We start from the raw sequence: 13,538 nt of genomic DNA on the forward strand, positions 1-13,538 counted from the left end.
ACTCATCCAGCCTCAAGACCTGGAATTCTGAACAAAATATAATAAGGTCACAGCACTATGTTACTGATGCTGTGAGTTCATTTTTTCTGTTGTAAATGAATTAAGCATTTCTGTAACATGAAAGGAAGTTTCAAGGGCTTTGTTTTCTATTCAATAAATATAATGCACCTTGAACTCAAATATCTTTAGTAAGGCTTCAAGCTTGGTGGAGTTTTTTAAATTGTTTGTATATATTTTTTAATCCCTGAGCAGACCAATTAGCTCAGATTTTGATTTCACCATGTACTGTTTTAGCACCAGACTAAGTATTTTGTCACTAGCTCAGAATGTTAAGTTCAGGCCTTTCATTCTATTTTACACCTTAATTACATCTCTAATTTATGTGGACCCTACATGCATCTCTATTTTTTGTGTTCACAGTTTTAACAGGAATTAAATATTTCTTTAAATCAAGCTAGAATATATTCAGATAAACTGCAGCTCTTGGATGCATTATGTTGTTTCCAGAGGCATACCAGAAAGCTAGATAGCAGAAGACTTGCACTGGTGTGAAAATTTGGAGTCCTGTAGCCATCCATTCCATGAGATGTATGCAGATATGTTTCCTCCCAATATGCACTTATAGCTTACCTCAGTGTTTCTGTATGGATGATGTAGTATCCTATATTGCTGTTGGACGTGAACTAAAGTCAGTAACCTTTATAAAGAGTTTCAGTGAGGCATTTAATTAAACACCAACTCCAGCATTTCTTCAGATTAAGAGATTCATTGAAGCATGGTTGCATCACACATTTATGTATTAACGGATCACCAGGGACCTGGTCTTTCTAACTCTTAAATGTAAAGGATCAGTATCACAGAGCACATGAACATTTCTCGCTGTTTCAAGGCCATGAATATTTACCGTTTTGTTCCAGAGGAGACGATTTTGCTCTTTTGTAAATTGCTTTCTGAAAATAGGTTGCCCAACCAGAAAGCCATCACCACCAAACATAGAGTTATTTAGCTCTGTCCCAGCATGTATAATAGTTATTGATTTTCCTGAACTGAGAGGTCAGTCCAGGGCAGGACACAATGAGACTAAACATAGAAAAATAATAGTTGAGTTTGGAGAGACTTTGGGGTGAAGGACTATAGATGGTAATAGTAATTGTTCATTTTAGTTTAACATGGAATAAAAGTTTGATAAAAAGTTTCACAGAAATAAAGAAAACCATGAGAAATACTTTCTTAATTATATGAGCATTAGGGCAATGGGTGCACTGTAAAAGCAGTTACAAACTGGAAAGTAACTTATGATGAGTTGAAATAATAGCAGTCCAGAAGGATTGAATTTTGGAATGTAACAGTTCTGAAGGAACAATAAGTTTATGTTACTTTGCTTTTGTACTCTGCAGCTTATTTGTCCTTTCTATCTCCATCCAGTTCAGCAGCAATCTGGGATGAATATGCCTGTGAGTTTACTTCAGGATGCCTTTTTTCCTCAAGAGTTCTTCTGTCATTGTTTCTTGTCTCTTTGAAAGACCCTTCACTCCCAGTACCCCTGCACCTTTCTTACTCACAGCTTGCTCACAGCTGACCTTCTTGCCTCTACCTTGGATTTGTTTGTTATTCATGTTATGTCCTGATACTTTTAATTATTTTTAAGTGCCTTTAATTATTTTTTAGAGGGTGTGGTAAGTTAGGAAATTTTGTCAAATAACTTGTAAAGCAGCTAGAGGAATGAGGCATCAGTTATTTGCCAGGATTTTTGTCAGTGCTAAGCCAAGTACTTGGATAAATCTTTTCAGAGCTGTAAAAAGCAGAAAGTCCTGGGATATTTGCCAGCCAGGGCCCATCCCATCACCCACAGCAGGGGAACAGGGCAAGAATGGAGATTGTGAACAGATCCAACCAAGAGTCTAGATTCTAGTGACATCATGACAATGACAGAAGTCCAGGTAGGAAGCTAAGCCACAGGCCAGGGTTAGGATCAGGTAAAATAGAGCTCTGTGGCCCATTGGTGTGGGTGGAGGACCCGGGGGAAGCTGGCTGGGGCCATTAATGAGTGTTCTCATGGCTCTGCCAGCTTGTTTTGAGCTGGAAGGGCAGCGGAGTACCAGCATTTACAGTTGGATTATTTCACTGTTTCACTCTCACTGAGTTACATCAGCACCAAATGGAAACAGTTCCTCTGAGCCCATAACATTTAGGCAGGCTGAACAAATATTACATGTGCAGTAACTCCTGAGAAACATTTACTGATTTTGTGTCCAAAGTGCCAAGAAGCAACTTCTCAAATTTTCTTATTTAAATCAACTAATGTTTATAAACAGCCTCATAGCTCACTTTTTTGATGACCCAGCTCATATGTAAAATTAATATATATGTAGTATTAGTAAAAATTTGAATTAGTTGGTTTACACATTGAGTGCATTTGTCTTTGTAAACGTGTGTACTCTAATCACCTTCACATGTTCAGGGGTATAAATATAGGATTCAGTTTCCACAGCCATCTACGTGCCAAACTTTGAAATAGCTTTTCAACAAACAGTGATTTCAGTAGAAATCCAGTACATAACTCCATAGAAAGCAAACACAAAAAAGGCAGCATATATCTGAGGTAAATTTACCTCCAGATGTGGATACATATTAAGCTTGAGAGTATTTGTTCATGTGTTAAGAGCTAAATGTTTGTCTGGGATATATTTGTTTTACCTCATGAAAGCCATGATCCTATCATGGCTAATGTATCAGGCAGCTCTATGCTTGCTGGTCATTCCCTTAAAATCAGTGGCAATATTTGCCAATTTAAGGCACTGAAGATTGGTTAAACTGCTTCATGCTCTGCTGCTAAAGGGGTGTGTGGGAAGGGGGGAAAGCAGTTGAGAGATAGCAGCAAATACTCATATTACAAAGCAAATACGCTTTGTAGAAGTACGTCAAAAGTGCAGCTAATGTGCATTTAGGCAGAATATGGAGAGGGAGTAAAAATAACATTGCAACAAAATTTGCTAATCAGATAATAATTTTATAGTTAAGACTCCAGATGGAGAACATCTTGATGAATTCCTTAGGGGCTTAATTTTTCTGATTTTTCCTGTACAAGAAATATTCACTAAAGCTGCTGGAGATTCTCTAAATCTTAGTTTATAGAGTCTGTAGTATCCTGCCTGTCTTGACAACATCATGGAGTGAGGATGTTTTTCCTTTCTGTGGAAGATGCTGTAGATATGGCCTCATTAAGTCCAGTGCTCCCCCTCCTATCTGCGCAGAAATGAGTGACATTAAAATGACAATCCCTTGCTTTCAGTGGATGCACTTACCTTTTATTACACAGGAAAGAACAGAAAAAAATATGGCAATTAGAAAAGTAAATTGGCTGCAGACAGGGAGTAAATGTTTGAAAGCCCTGGGTATATTGGGGTGTATAAAACAATTAGAAGCAGGATATATTCTTGCATTATTTTGTACGTGATTCTCTGCAAACATTCAGCTTTTGGGCTTGTTTCCGTGAGAAAGAGGAACTGCTGAGGGTCAAGTGCCTGCTCTGTGTAGCACTGCTTGTTTCTGAGCACTGTGAACGAGCCCAGTTCACTTCTGCAGAGCAGCTTAAACACCACAAGGCTTTAGGCTTGCTTGCAATCCCATGGATGTCTTGTCTGCTGGGAAGTGTCTGTTCCCACTCTCCTTCCTTTCTCTGCTCCCTCCTCTTCCACAGAAGCCCCTGGGACCACATGCCACCTTCCACAGTCTCTTGGGTGGGTGTTTCTGTCAGTGTAACAATCTCAGTCCAGTAGGGCGTGTGCATGTCATGCACCTGCCTTCAGCTAAAGGAATCTGGCATTCCCATCAGCCTCGGTATAGTCTGTGCATCCCAGTAAATCACCAGCTGGTGATCACGGCTACCCACCACAGAACAATACATTGCACAGGAAGGGGCAGACAGGGATGAAGCTTAGTTTGTTTTTCTTAAACACATGGTAGTATAATGTAGTTCAAGTTCAAAATTACAAAGTATTTGTTTAAATAACATCTCTCTGTGGAATAAAAAGGGCATATTTTTATCTGTCATATAGTTAGCCTGTAGTACTCAGTGCATGATAGCAGCACTGAAATAAATTGAATAAATTTATGTCTTACTAAAGGTTGAGGTCTTTATAGAAACAAAAATAGTAATGCCAGTTGCGCTAAAATTGTAGTTGTAAAATTTGCTGTAGGCACTAATAGCTGTGGACACAACTGGACAGAGGATGTTCACCCTTCCCCCAGTATGACAATTCCTTTATTAGGGCATTTGAACTTGGGTTCACTTCAAGGGATATGTGAAGGGTCACTGTACAAAACCCACATTTCTCTAGGCTGTTCTCCATTCTGACCTCACTGCAGTTAGGTTAGGGGAGAGGGCAGTGGTTTCACAGATTCAAGTTTCTTGCATTGCATGTTTTGTTGAGTTACTGTAAAACGTTAGCCCTGTGGGTCCTGAGAACAAAATTAAGAGGGGAAGAGAGAGCAAAAGGGAAAAAGGATTGCTGAGTGACTTGAAATGCAGCCAAGAACAGATATAATGAAACTTGGCTCAAAGCCCCATGCTGTAGCACAGTTCTCAAAGATCAATTGCAGGGATGTCTCTAGCTGTGAAAACATACCTGATGTTTTCAGAGGCTGGTTGGCTGAAATTAAAATAAGATTCTACTTGTATGCTGTGTTGGTTTTTGGTTTGTTCTCCTTTTTTTTTTTTTTCTTTTCTTTTTGTTTTCCTGGAAAAAAAAGAAGGAAAAATTGACTGTGTTGACTTAAAAAAAAAACCCCAAAACTATTTCCTGACTAGAAGTGAAGCAGTTGGCATAGAGATTTTAGGGCTTTTTTTCAACTGCATCTCTAATTAGTGTTGGATAACAGAATTGCCAGCCCTTTGAAGTCCTTACTCTGAAAGGTCACTGTTATTAGGTTTCTTTTCTGTCTCCTGCTGAAGTCAGAGGGTGGTAGGTCAGGCACAAAGACACTAGAAGTGCCACTGCATTGTGGCATGACTGTCCTCAAAGTAAGATCTGTCATAACTAACTTCAGGTATTCACGACTATGAATGTTTATGTGTGGGTCAGGTGTCTGAACTTCCACTGTGGTCTGTGGAAATTTAGTCAATACAGTCTGTGGAGAACAGTAATTTGTGTCCTTCTGCTGTATATTCCTTAAAATCTTCAAATCAATCATTCTGGTCTCCCTAGTTTGTATTAAGATTTCCATTGCCTTTAATGGCTCCTTAGATATCTGTCTCCCACGTAGCATTTATAGTCAAAGAAAATCAGTCTTCAGATTGAGGGGTATATTTATATGACCATTGCTTTAGGGTGACATAAATCATATTTTTAACTGGGCTGTTTCTTTCCATGAGCTGTTGTTCAAGTTAGATGACTGCTTCACTTTTAGATACCTACACTGTACATGCCTTTATTTTAAGGCAAGACGAGTACCTTAATTTTACTTCTGCATGGCTGAATATCAGTAATTCTGAACTTCATGGCAGATTTGCTCTAGTTTCAATGTGTCTCTCAAATTAACTTAACACATCCTCATTAAGAACTGAAATTATGCAAAGTTTGTGCTAATTTGACTAAATAAATGCTGATGTTACATCTATATTTTATTAACTACACATTCTCAACAAATTATCTAGAAGAAACTATCACACACATTCACAGAAATGATTGCATGTGGCAAAGAATGTGTGCAGTTTGAGTTCTGGGGGAAGAATATCCAGGCACAGAACATTCCTATGTATCTTTAATGTTGGCATAATGTGAACTGTAATGTGTGCATGCACCCAAATCATGCACTGAAGAATTCTGATACCAGATTTATAAATATTGAGGGTTTGAGCATTTTTTCCTCAGTTTCCAGAGGAAAGGTCAATACAAGCTGTGAATAATTTTCTTAACTCTTCAGAAGCAGGAAACTAAATGTCACTCCCCTATTAACGTCACTCCCAATCTTCAGATTTTGATGGAGTTGCCCAGATCTAGGGACAAAGTTTGAATTTTAGGCTCCAGCATATGCAATAAATCTACTTTTGTATGTTACTTATACCACCAACATTATTTTTTTGCCCTCCACGGTGTTCCAAATGTTCAAATTCCTTATAATGAAGGATAAAGAAGAATTAGAGCTTGCAGATATTGGAGCCTTATGAAAACAAACAAAAAACCTATTGTGGTTGTTCTTGTTGAAAATGACAACTGTTCATATTGTTATTTCTCTTTTTGTAGAAAATAAATAACTGGAGTATTAGAGTCAGTTTTCACTGTAGAAGAGTGCCGAGAGATGAAATCTTGTTAGGAGGGCAAGAAGACACTGGATTTTGGATAAATGGTGTAAACACTGAGGAAATACTGTATCACATTGATTTGTTCATTCAGGACAGTCAGTATTGTAACAAGAGCTACACAGATGCATCCATAAAATATCAGAGAATTTCTTCAGGGTTGTCTGTTTCCTGACTATGCTGTGTGTTTGCTTTATCTAAGTAACAGCTTGGTCTCTTAAAGAGCCCTAGTCATAGTTGCTGATGGCCCAAATCCTTTGGACCCATGTAGAGGTTCCTTAAAAAGCAGCATATGTTATGGCTAGAATTATCCGATGGCAGACTCAAAAAATCAGGAATCTAAGGTTTCTACAAAAATTGAAAAAAACTCAGCTGAAGCTGGGACTTTCCCACATGTCTGAGTGTATTGTTACAATACTGACAACTTAATAGTGCTTCCCTCAAGAACCTACTAGGCCTCTGAATCAGTTTGTAGCCTGCAAATCTTTGAAATCCTTCAAAGATTATAATAGCTAAAAACACCCTTTAAAAGATAAAGTAATCACATTACAAACAAGTACAGTTCTTTATGCCTAGAATCAATGTCTTAGCTTTTATATTGCCATAGAAGCAGAGACACTATGAAAAGCAAAAAGCAAGTGTAACTATCTGAAGATGAGAGAGATGGATCCTAATCAATTCTTAGCTGGAGATGGATAAAAGACTGCCTGCATGAATGTTTGCCTTCTGTTTGGTTGACTGCCACAGAGGGATAGCCACAACTGGTTTTAATAATGTAGTTTGCAATCTTGCTTACGTGACTGCAGTACAATCTTGTGGCTGCATTGCATGGAATGTATAAAGTCACTGAATAAAGCAAACAAATGCTCCACCCACACAACTGCAACCCCAAAAACCCCACTCAAATGTTTAGACACTCTGTGAAGCATGACAACTGTTAGTGCCGTGCTTAATGAGTAGGGAGAGGCCTTTTGTATAAAATATTTCTCTGTACAAATATCTATCTGAATTACGCACATGAGGGAGGTTTTGGAGGAGATCTCGTCTTGATAATAAATAGATTTTTTTTCCTCCTTATTTCTCTTCTCACAGGTACTGCAACGAGCATTTGTTGTGCCCCCCCCATGTGTTTTGGACAGGCTGGGGGCCCTGGGAGCGCTGCACGGCTCAGTGTGGAGGAGGGATCCAGGCACGGCGCAGGACCTGTGAAAATGGTCCTGACTGTCCTGGCTGCAGTGTGGTAAGCCACTTTCAGCTTTCTCTTCATCAGGTTTCGATGGCCATATGCCACGGGTGTCTCTGTGTCATAGAATCATAAAGTCATTTAAGTTTGAAAGGATCTCTAAGGTTATCAAGTCCAACCATTAACCCAGACTGCTGCCAACTCCTCCATTGAACCATATTCCCAGGTGCCTCATCTACGTGTGTTTTAAATAGCTGCCACTTGTCTGGGCAGTCTGTTCCAGTGCTTGACAACCCTTTCAGTGCAGAATTTTTTCCTAATATCCAATCTAAACTTCCTCTAGCAAAACTTGAAGCCATTTCCACCTGTCCCAGCACTAATGCTCTATGTCCATAAAGCATCTATGTCTATAAACCCTACCCCTAGCACGTGTAGTCACTAGACTTTTTTTCTCTCTGTGTTGTTTGTGTGTGCTGAAATCCACAATTTATCAGTCTGAAATATATATAATTCAGCTTTTTCACAGTATCATCTAAAATTTAAGCTTCTTGAGGCCAGGTTGGTGCAGATGTAGATGTGATGTTGCGAGTTTATAGTGTTTTTATTTATTTTTATCATCAGAGTGCATAGGAATCCTAGCTATGAGCCCAGGAGTCCAGTGTACCATGTTCAGTATAGCAGAGAAAGTGCTAAGTTTCACATCTAAACACATAAGGAGCCAATCAGTGAGTGCATTGAAGCACCAGTAAAGTGCTGAGGTGAGACTGGATAGCAGCAGTGATCTTGGCACAGCCCAGCAGCTGTCAGGCTTTGAATGTACAGTGGGATGATTTGAATGAGTAGAAGTGCTTTACTGATACCCAGTTCATTAAGAGAAACATATGCGAAAACATGTAGGGGATTTTTCTTATATCTGAACAAACAGAGGTGGGTAGGTAGAGGTAGAAGAATTTTTTTTTTCTTTTCACAATTAAACCAATTTTTACATGTCTTAATTTCAGAGAGATCTGAGGTTTGTCATAATCTGTGGTCTGTTTGTTAGATTGGCAGTAATTCAATACTAAAGAAAGGATAATTTATTACCTTTTTCTAATTTGAAAATTTTGTGCATTTTCCCAGGATTTATTCCCTTTTAAAAATTTATTCTGATGATAGAATTGCATTTTCAGTAATTAAAAACATCTAAGAGGCTTGTCCTTTGATTTCAGTTGAACTTTAAGAATTAACCCAATAACTTAGAATTCTATCAAGTCTTCCAAAATATTTGCTTCTTCTGATGGTACACCAAAAAAGAAGACATATGGTCTAGATCTATTGTTAAATCTTCCTGACTTGCACTGAAAGGAGCACAATATGAAGGTTTTCTCTCTCATTTGTTCCTATTTATCCTATAATAATGTTTGTGAAATATAGCAGCATTTTATTCTGCAGAGAATCTTCCCATGGTCTTAAATCAAAAATATGTAGCTCTAGTTTTCTTGGAAAGCTCTATGAGGAAAGTAGGAAATCTTTTAATGTAAACATTTCTTATTATAACTAATTTGAGATTAATGGTACTAGGGTTTATAATTTATTAACAGTCTTAGCACATATTCTGCTGCACCACAGAATAGTTACCAGTTCTGCTATGGAAATGTTCAGGAGATTTTTTATTAATTAGAAAATTATTTTGTTGATGGTTTCAAGCTTTGGAGTACATAGTTGTCTTGCTAAAACTTAGGCACCAGTGAAAACCCATCCAGTGTAGAAATCCTCTATAAACCCTGGTGTTCTTGCAAGACAAAGGACTGTGCTATAAAGTTCTATTTAAGTTTCACTGAATTTGATCCTTTGAGTTACCTGTCTTGACTCAGAGGCTTTACAACCATAGCAGGACCTAGTGAATAAATGTAGTTAGAGACAAAATACTTTCTTTCCTCTCAGAGTTTGTTTTGTTAATCTATGAAGTTGCAGCCAGAAATATTTTTATGTCTTCTTCTAATTGTTGAATGGATTAAATATTAATATTAATATAGTCTTATGAATGAGAGCTCAAATACGAAACTTGTTGGATGTTCTTCTGCTTTCAACCAAATTATTGGTTTTATTGTAGTAGGTATGTATTTTTTCAAATAGTTAGAATTATGAATTTTTACCATAGTGAATAAAGGAGAAGTTAATGTGTCTTCTTACTACTGTTTTCCACTCTTTACTGGTTATAGTGATATTCAGCTTAGGCTGCGCAAGATATTTAGTGAATTTAGTTTATTTCAAAAACTTTTTCCAGAATATCTCTGAATACTTGAGAAGCTAAAAAATCTCGGGAAGTGTTGCAGTGAAAGTGGTAGTAATCTGTACTATATCTACTGTTTGTTTTTTCTGGAGTAAAAGATGTTATGAGCCAAACATTTACCAGGTGAATTAAAGGCACGGTTGGGAGTAAACTCAGGCATTTGAAGTGCCTGGTTCTCTCAAACATTACATGATAGCTTTAAACTATCAAGAGAATCTCCAGGTTTCTGGTTTACCTCTTCTTCAGTAAGGATGAACTTTGTAAAAACTTTCACAACATTTGAGCAGCATGAGTTGCATCTGAATAGTTCAGTGTCTGTGGCCTGTGAAGAGAAGAAAAAAAGGGTAGAGAACTGGAGAACTTATTATTTAAGAAGATAGTAACTATGTTAGACTTCATTTCTTCTTGAAATGAAAAGAAATTTTTGATGCCTCAGAGGTGTAGGATGGATGAAATGCTGTCTTGGGACCCCTTTCAACTGTGCCAAGTCTTTGTTTTTAGAACTTTGTTTTTAGGGAATCATGGGAAAAAACCAACAACATCTGCTTTTATAAACTTAAGAAAGGGAGTCTTACAGTATGCTTGCCAGCAGTATCAGGGGACCAGATTTAATTTCTTAGGAGAACCTGCCTCTTCTGTTTTCCAATCTGCAACCTGGCTGTGAGACTGCAGTATAGCCAATGCTAATCTATTTTTCTGTCCTTATTTTGCAGCTTTTACCATATTAATGGCTGTTGTCTGTGTCCACCTAATGATTCATACCACATAATTTTTAATGAACAGTGTTTTTCTCTTTTAGTTTGTATTGCTCCTAGGCTGCAATATCACAGCAGGCAGCTACTGCCTGTGCTTGTCTTTTTGCATGTTTCTCATCAGTTGGTTCCTTGACTTTATCTCTCTTACAGCAGATATCAGCCAAGCCACTTGAATATTTTTTCTCAGGACTCAGTAGAGTTCCTTACCATTATTTCCAACTTATTTTATAAAATAATAATGATAAATCTGTTGATGCATATAAATATTCCACAGAGATAAAACCGTGATGGTATCTTAAAGATGCATCTGTTGCTTAAGTGCACTCAATACATGAAAATGGATGGCCAGAGACTTAGGACTGAAGGCATTTTCACTGAATATGTAAAACCATAAATCAATATGATATAGGAGAATTAGACCATAGAGGCTCATAACGGTCAAAAAGATGAAGTTCAAAATGAAAATCTGGAGACATAAGGACCTGTCAAAGTCTTTAAGTTAATCAAAGCTATAAAGAGTTCTTAAAATTGTCTAATAAGAGATAGAACCATCACAACCAAATTTAAGAGCAGCTAAAATCTGGTAATATAGAGCTTAAGCAGATCACAAAACAGGTATTCATCTCGTGTATGCAGGTGATACAGGCACTAGAGAAGGAGCTGTGGAATTTTCTGGACTGTGCAAATGTTACTCAGAGGACAAACATCTTCAGTTTTTACAGCATACTCAGATAAGCTTTATGTTTCCTTCAGAAAATGCTTCTTTTCCCTTGAGAAGCATAATCTCACTTGAATTTGCCTCAGGCCAGTAATAAAAGAAAAAACTTTTAAAAAGAATTATTAATAGAATGAGGAATTTAGTTTGAGGCTCAAGTTGGTTGACATGCTTTATGTGGATATTTGTCTGTGTTCTCATTTCAGTCATACTAATATATACATTAATCTTAGCTTTTGTACTGGGAGTCTGGTAAAGTGTATATACTTTCCACATACCAGAACAAAGCACACTGTGCTTTGCTGTGGAAAAAGAAAAGGAAAAAGTTAAAAAGTAGGACTTTTATTTATTTCTTAGAATATAATAGTATTTTTGTTTGTTGGTTTTTTTTTTTTTAATTATTAGTACTATTGTTTCAATCTTCTGGAATTGTTCTGAAGACAAAACTTTTTTCAGAAAGTGTATGTGTATTCTAGAGTTTTTTGTAATGAAACAGGATGAAAAAGAAAGATTTTTTTTCTTTCTTCGATTTTTTAAAGAGAATTTGAAGATGGAAGGTTTTCAGAAGTACTTTGTCCATCAGAAAGAACAGTCTGCCTTTTTTTACTTGCCATCTCACAAAATGAGTTTGGAATTTCTAGTTCAGAAAAGTGACCAGAAAATAAAATTGTTATTAAGCTTTTTTATAGTTATTTTTAAAGTTTTCATTTGACTTAAGAAAAATAATCTATTACAAAACCAGAAAACAATCTCACAAGCATGATGTATAAGAAATTGTTATATTTATATGATGATTGCCTGCAATTTTCAATCCTTTTTTCTTCTATTATGCAAACTCCATTGGGTATTAACTGTTTTTTGTTTATGTTTTAGAAGTTTAAAAAATTAGAACCTCTCTTCTTTTGATACTGCACATGCTACTGCAATTGTAAGCAATAACAAGTTAATTAGAGGGTAAAACCAAAAAAACCCAAAATCATAAGAAATAGTTTCAGAAAATGCTAAAACATTGATCAATGGTACATGTCTGCTTACCTTGATCAGTAAAGTGAGTTACCAGCATAGCATTCATGGTCAAGGTAAATGTGAAATATAAACTGGTTGAAGTGATGTACATATATATCCAAATATGAGTTGTTTAAGGTGGTATTTGGGCACATATCCAGCAGTCATCTTCCTGTTTCATTTATTTAACTTTAAAAAGATGCTAAACTGTAAGGTGTTTGATTTCTTGCTTAGAATAGTGTGAAGCATTCCTTTTTTGAGAAATTAATTTTTAAAGTAACTTAAAGCTGTGAAATACATTTTTACCTGCTAGGAAACTGTCTCTACTTCAAACTATTCCGTTCAGCCTGTGACAACTGACAATGATTGCAGTCCTGTTCTGAGATTCCTATAGCAAGTTCTTTCAGCGACTCCCCGGTCATGTAAAATAACTTCTTTCATGAACCAATGCCATCTGATTTGTAATCTCTTTCAAATCTAATTATAAGGGTTTGCCAAAGCGAACACATTCGAGAACTTTGTATTGGGCATATGTGTATCTGTCATACAGATGATGAATGTTTGATTCAGAAGTCCAAATCTCATTTAAAAAACCGTAGGAAACAAATTTTAGTGTAACCATACATAAGCTTTCTCAGGGCTTTGGGTGAAGGCAACAGCCAGTGTGTGTCTCAAGGTCAAGTGACAGCCAAGTGCCTCCATCCAGGTAGGGAGTTGTACTGATCAGAGATAGGAAACCAGTTTTCCTTCAGCCAGAATTTGCCCCACTGTTTCCTGAAACACCAGGCACACTGGATGTGTCCTGTCTCAGGTACCACCATTTGCTGCAGTTTTCAGTGGTTCTTGTGCTGTAGATGTAGATTTCATTATTGTTATTTAGGTGTAATACTGTACCCCCAGCTCTGTGAGGCCTTGTGGGTGAGTTGTGGTCATTTCTGCCTCGGATAACCACAGAAAAAGTGCCTGAAACCCCCTTCAGTCTGTGCCCAGCAGGCACAGTGCTGAGCTCTAGGACTCACCTTTAAGAGATGTGAACTACTTTCTTGTGACTGGATAAGTCTGGAATGTGAATGAAAAAGGAGAAAAATAGGAGGAAAGAAACTCAAGTGCTGAAGTTTTGTGCTGCAGTAATTTTAAATTGAATTAATGAGTGAAAATGAAACCGGAGTATATTTCCTGAGGACTTGTGCTTCATGGAGCTTGAGTTTTTTTCATTGCTGTGGACATGCAGTTATCTCTGGAAAGTAATCCATAACTGTCACTGAAGACTAAAAACCAGAACAAAAAAGTAGATAGCATAGTTTTAG

At 37.1% G+C, this 13,538-nt stretch overlaps 1 protein-coding gene across 3 annotated transcripts in view; it reads left to right on the forward strand.

Moving 5' to 3' along the window:
- The window catches only part of SEMA5A (semaphorin 5A), a 411,339-nt gene that overhangs the window by 336,370 nt on the left and 61,431 nt on the right, over positions 1–13,538 (forward strand). For all 3 annotated transcript variants that reach the window (XM_088171122.1, XM_088171116.1, XM_088171133.1), the window contains exon 16: positions 7,394–7,541. In XM_088171122.1, coding sequence (XP_088027248.1) covers positions 7,394–7,541 — 148 coding nt within the window. The remainder of the gene's footprint in view (positions 1–7,393; positions 7,542–13,538) is intronic.

The sequence above is a fragment of the Sturnus vulgaris genome, chromosome 1 (assembly GCF_052056855.1).
Source record: "Sturnus vulgaris isolate bStuVul1 chromosome 1, bStuVul1.hap1, whole genome shotgun sequence".
Classification (NCBI taxonomy): Eukaryota; Metazoa; Chordata; class Aves; order Passeriformes; family Sturnidae; genus Sturnus; species Sturnus vulgaris.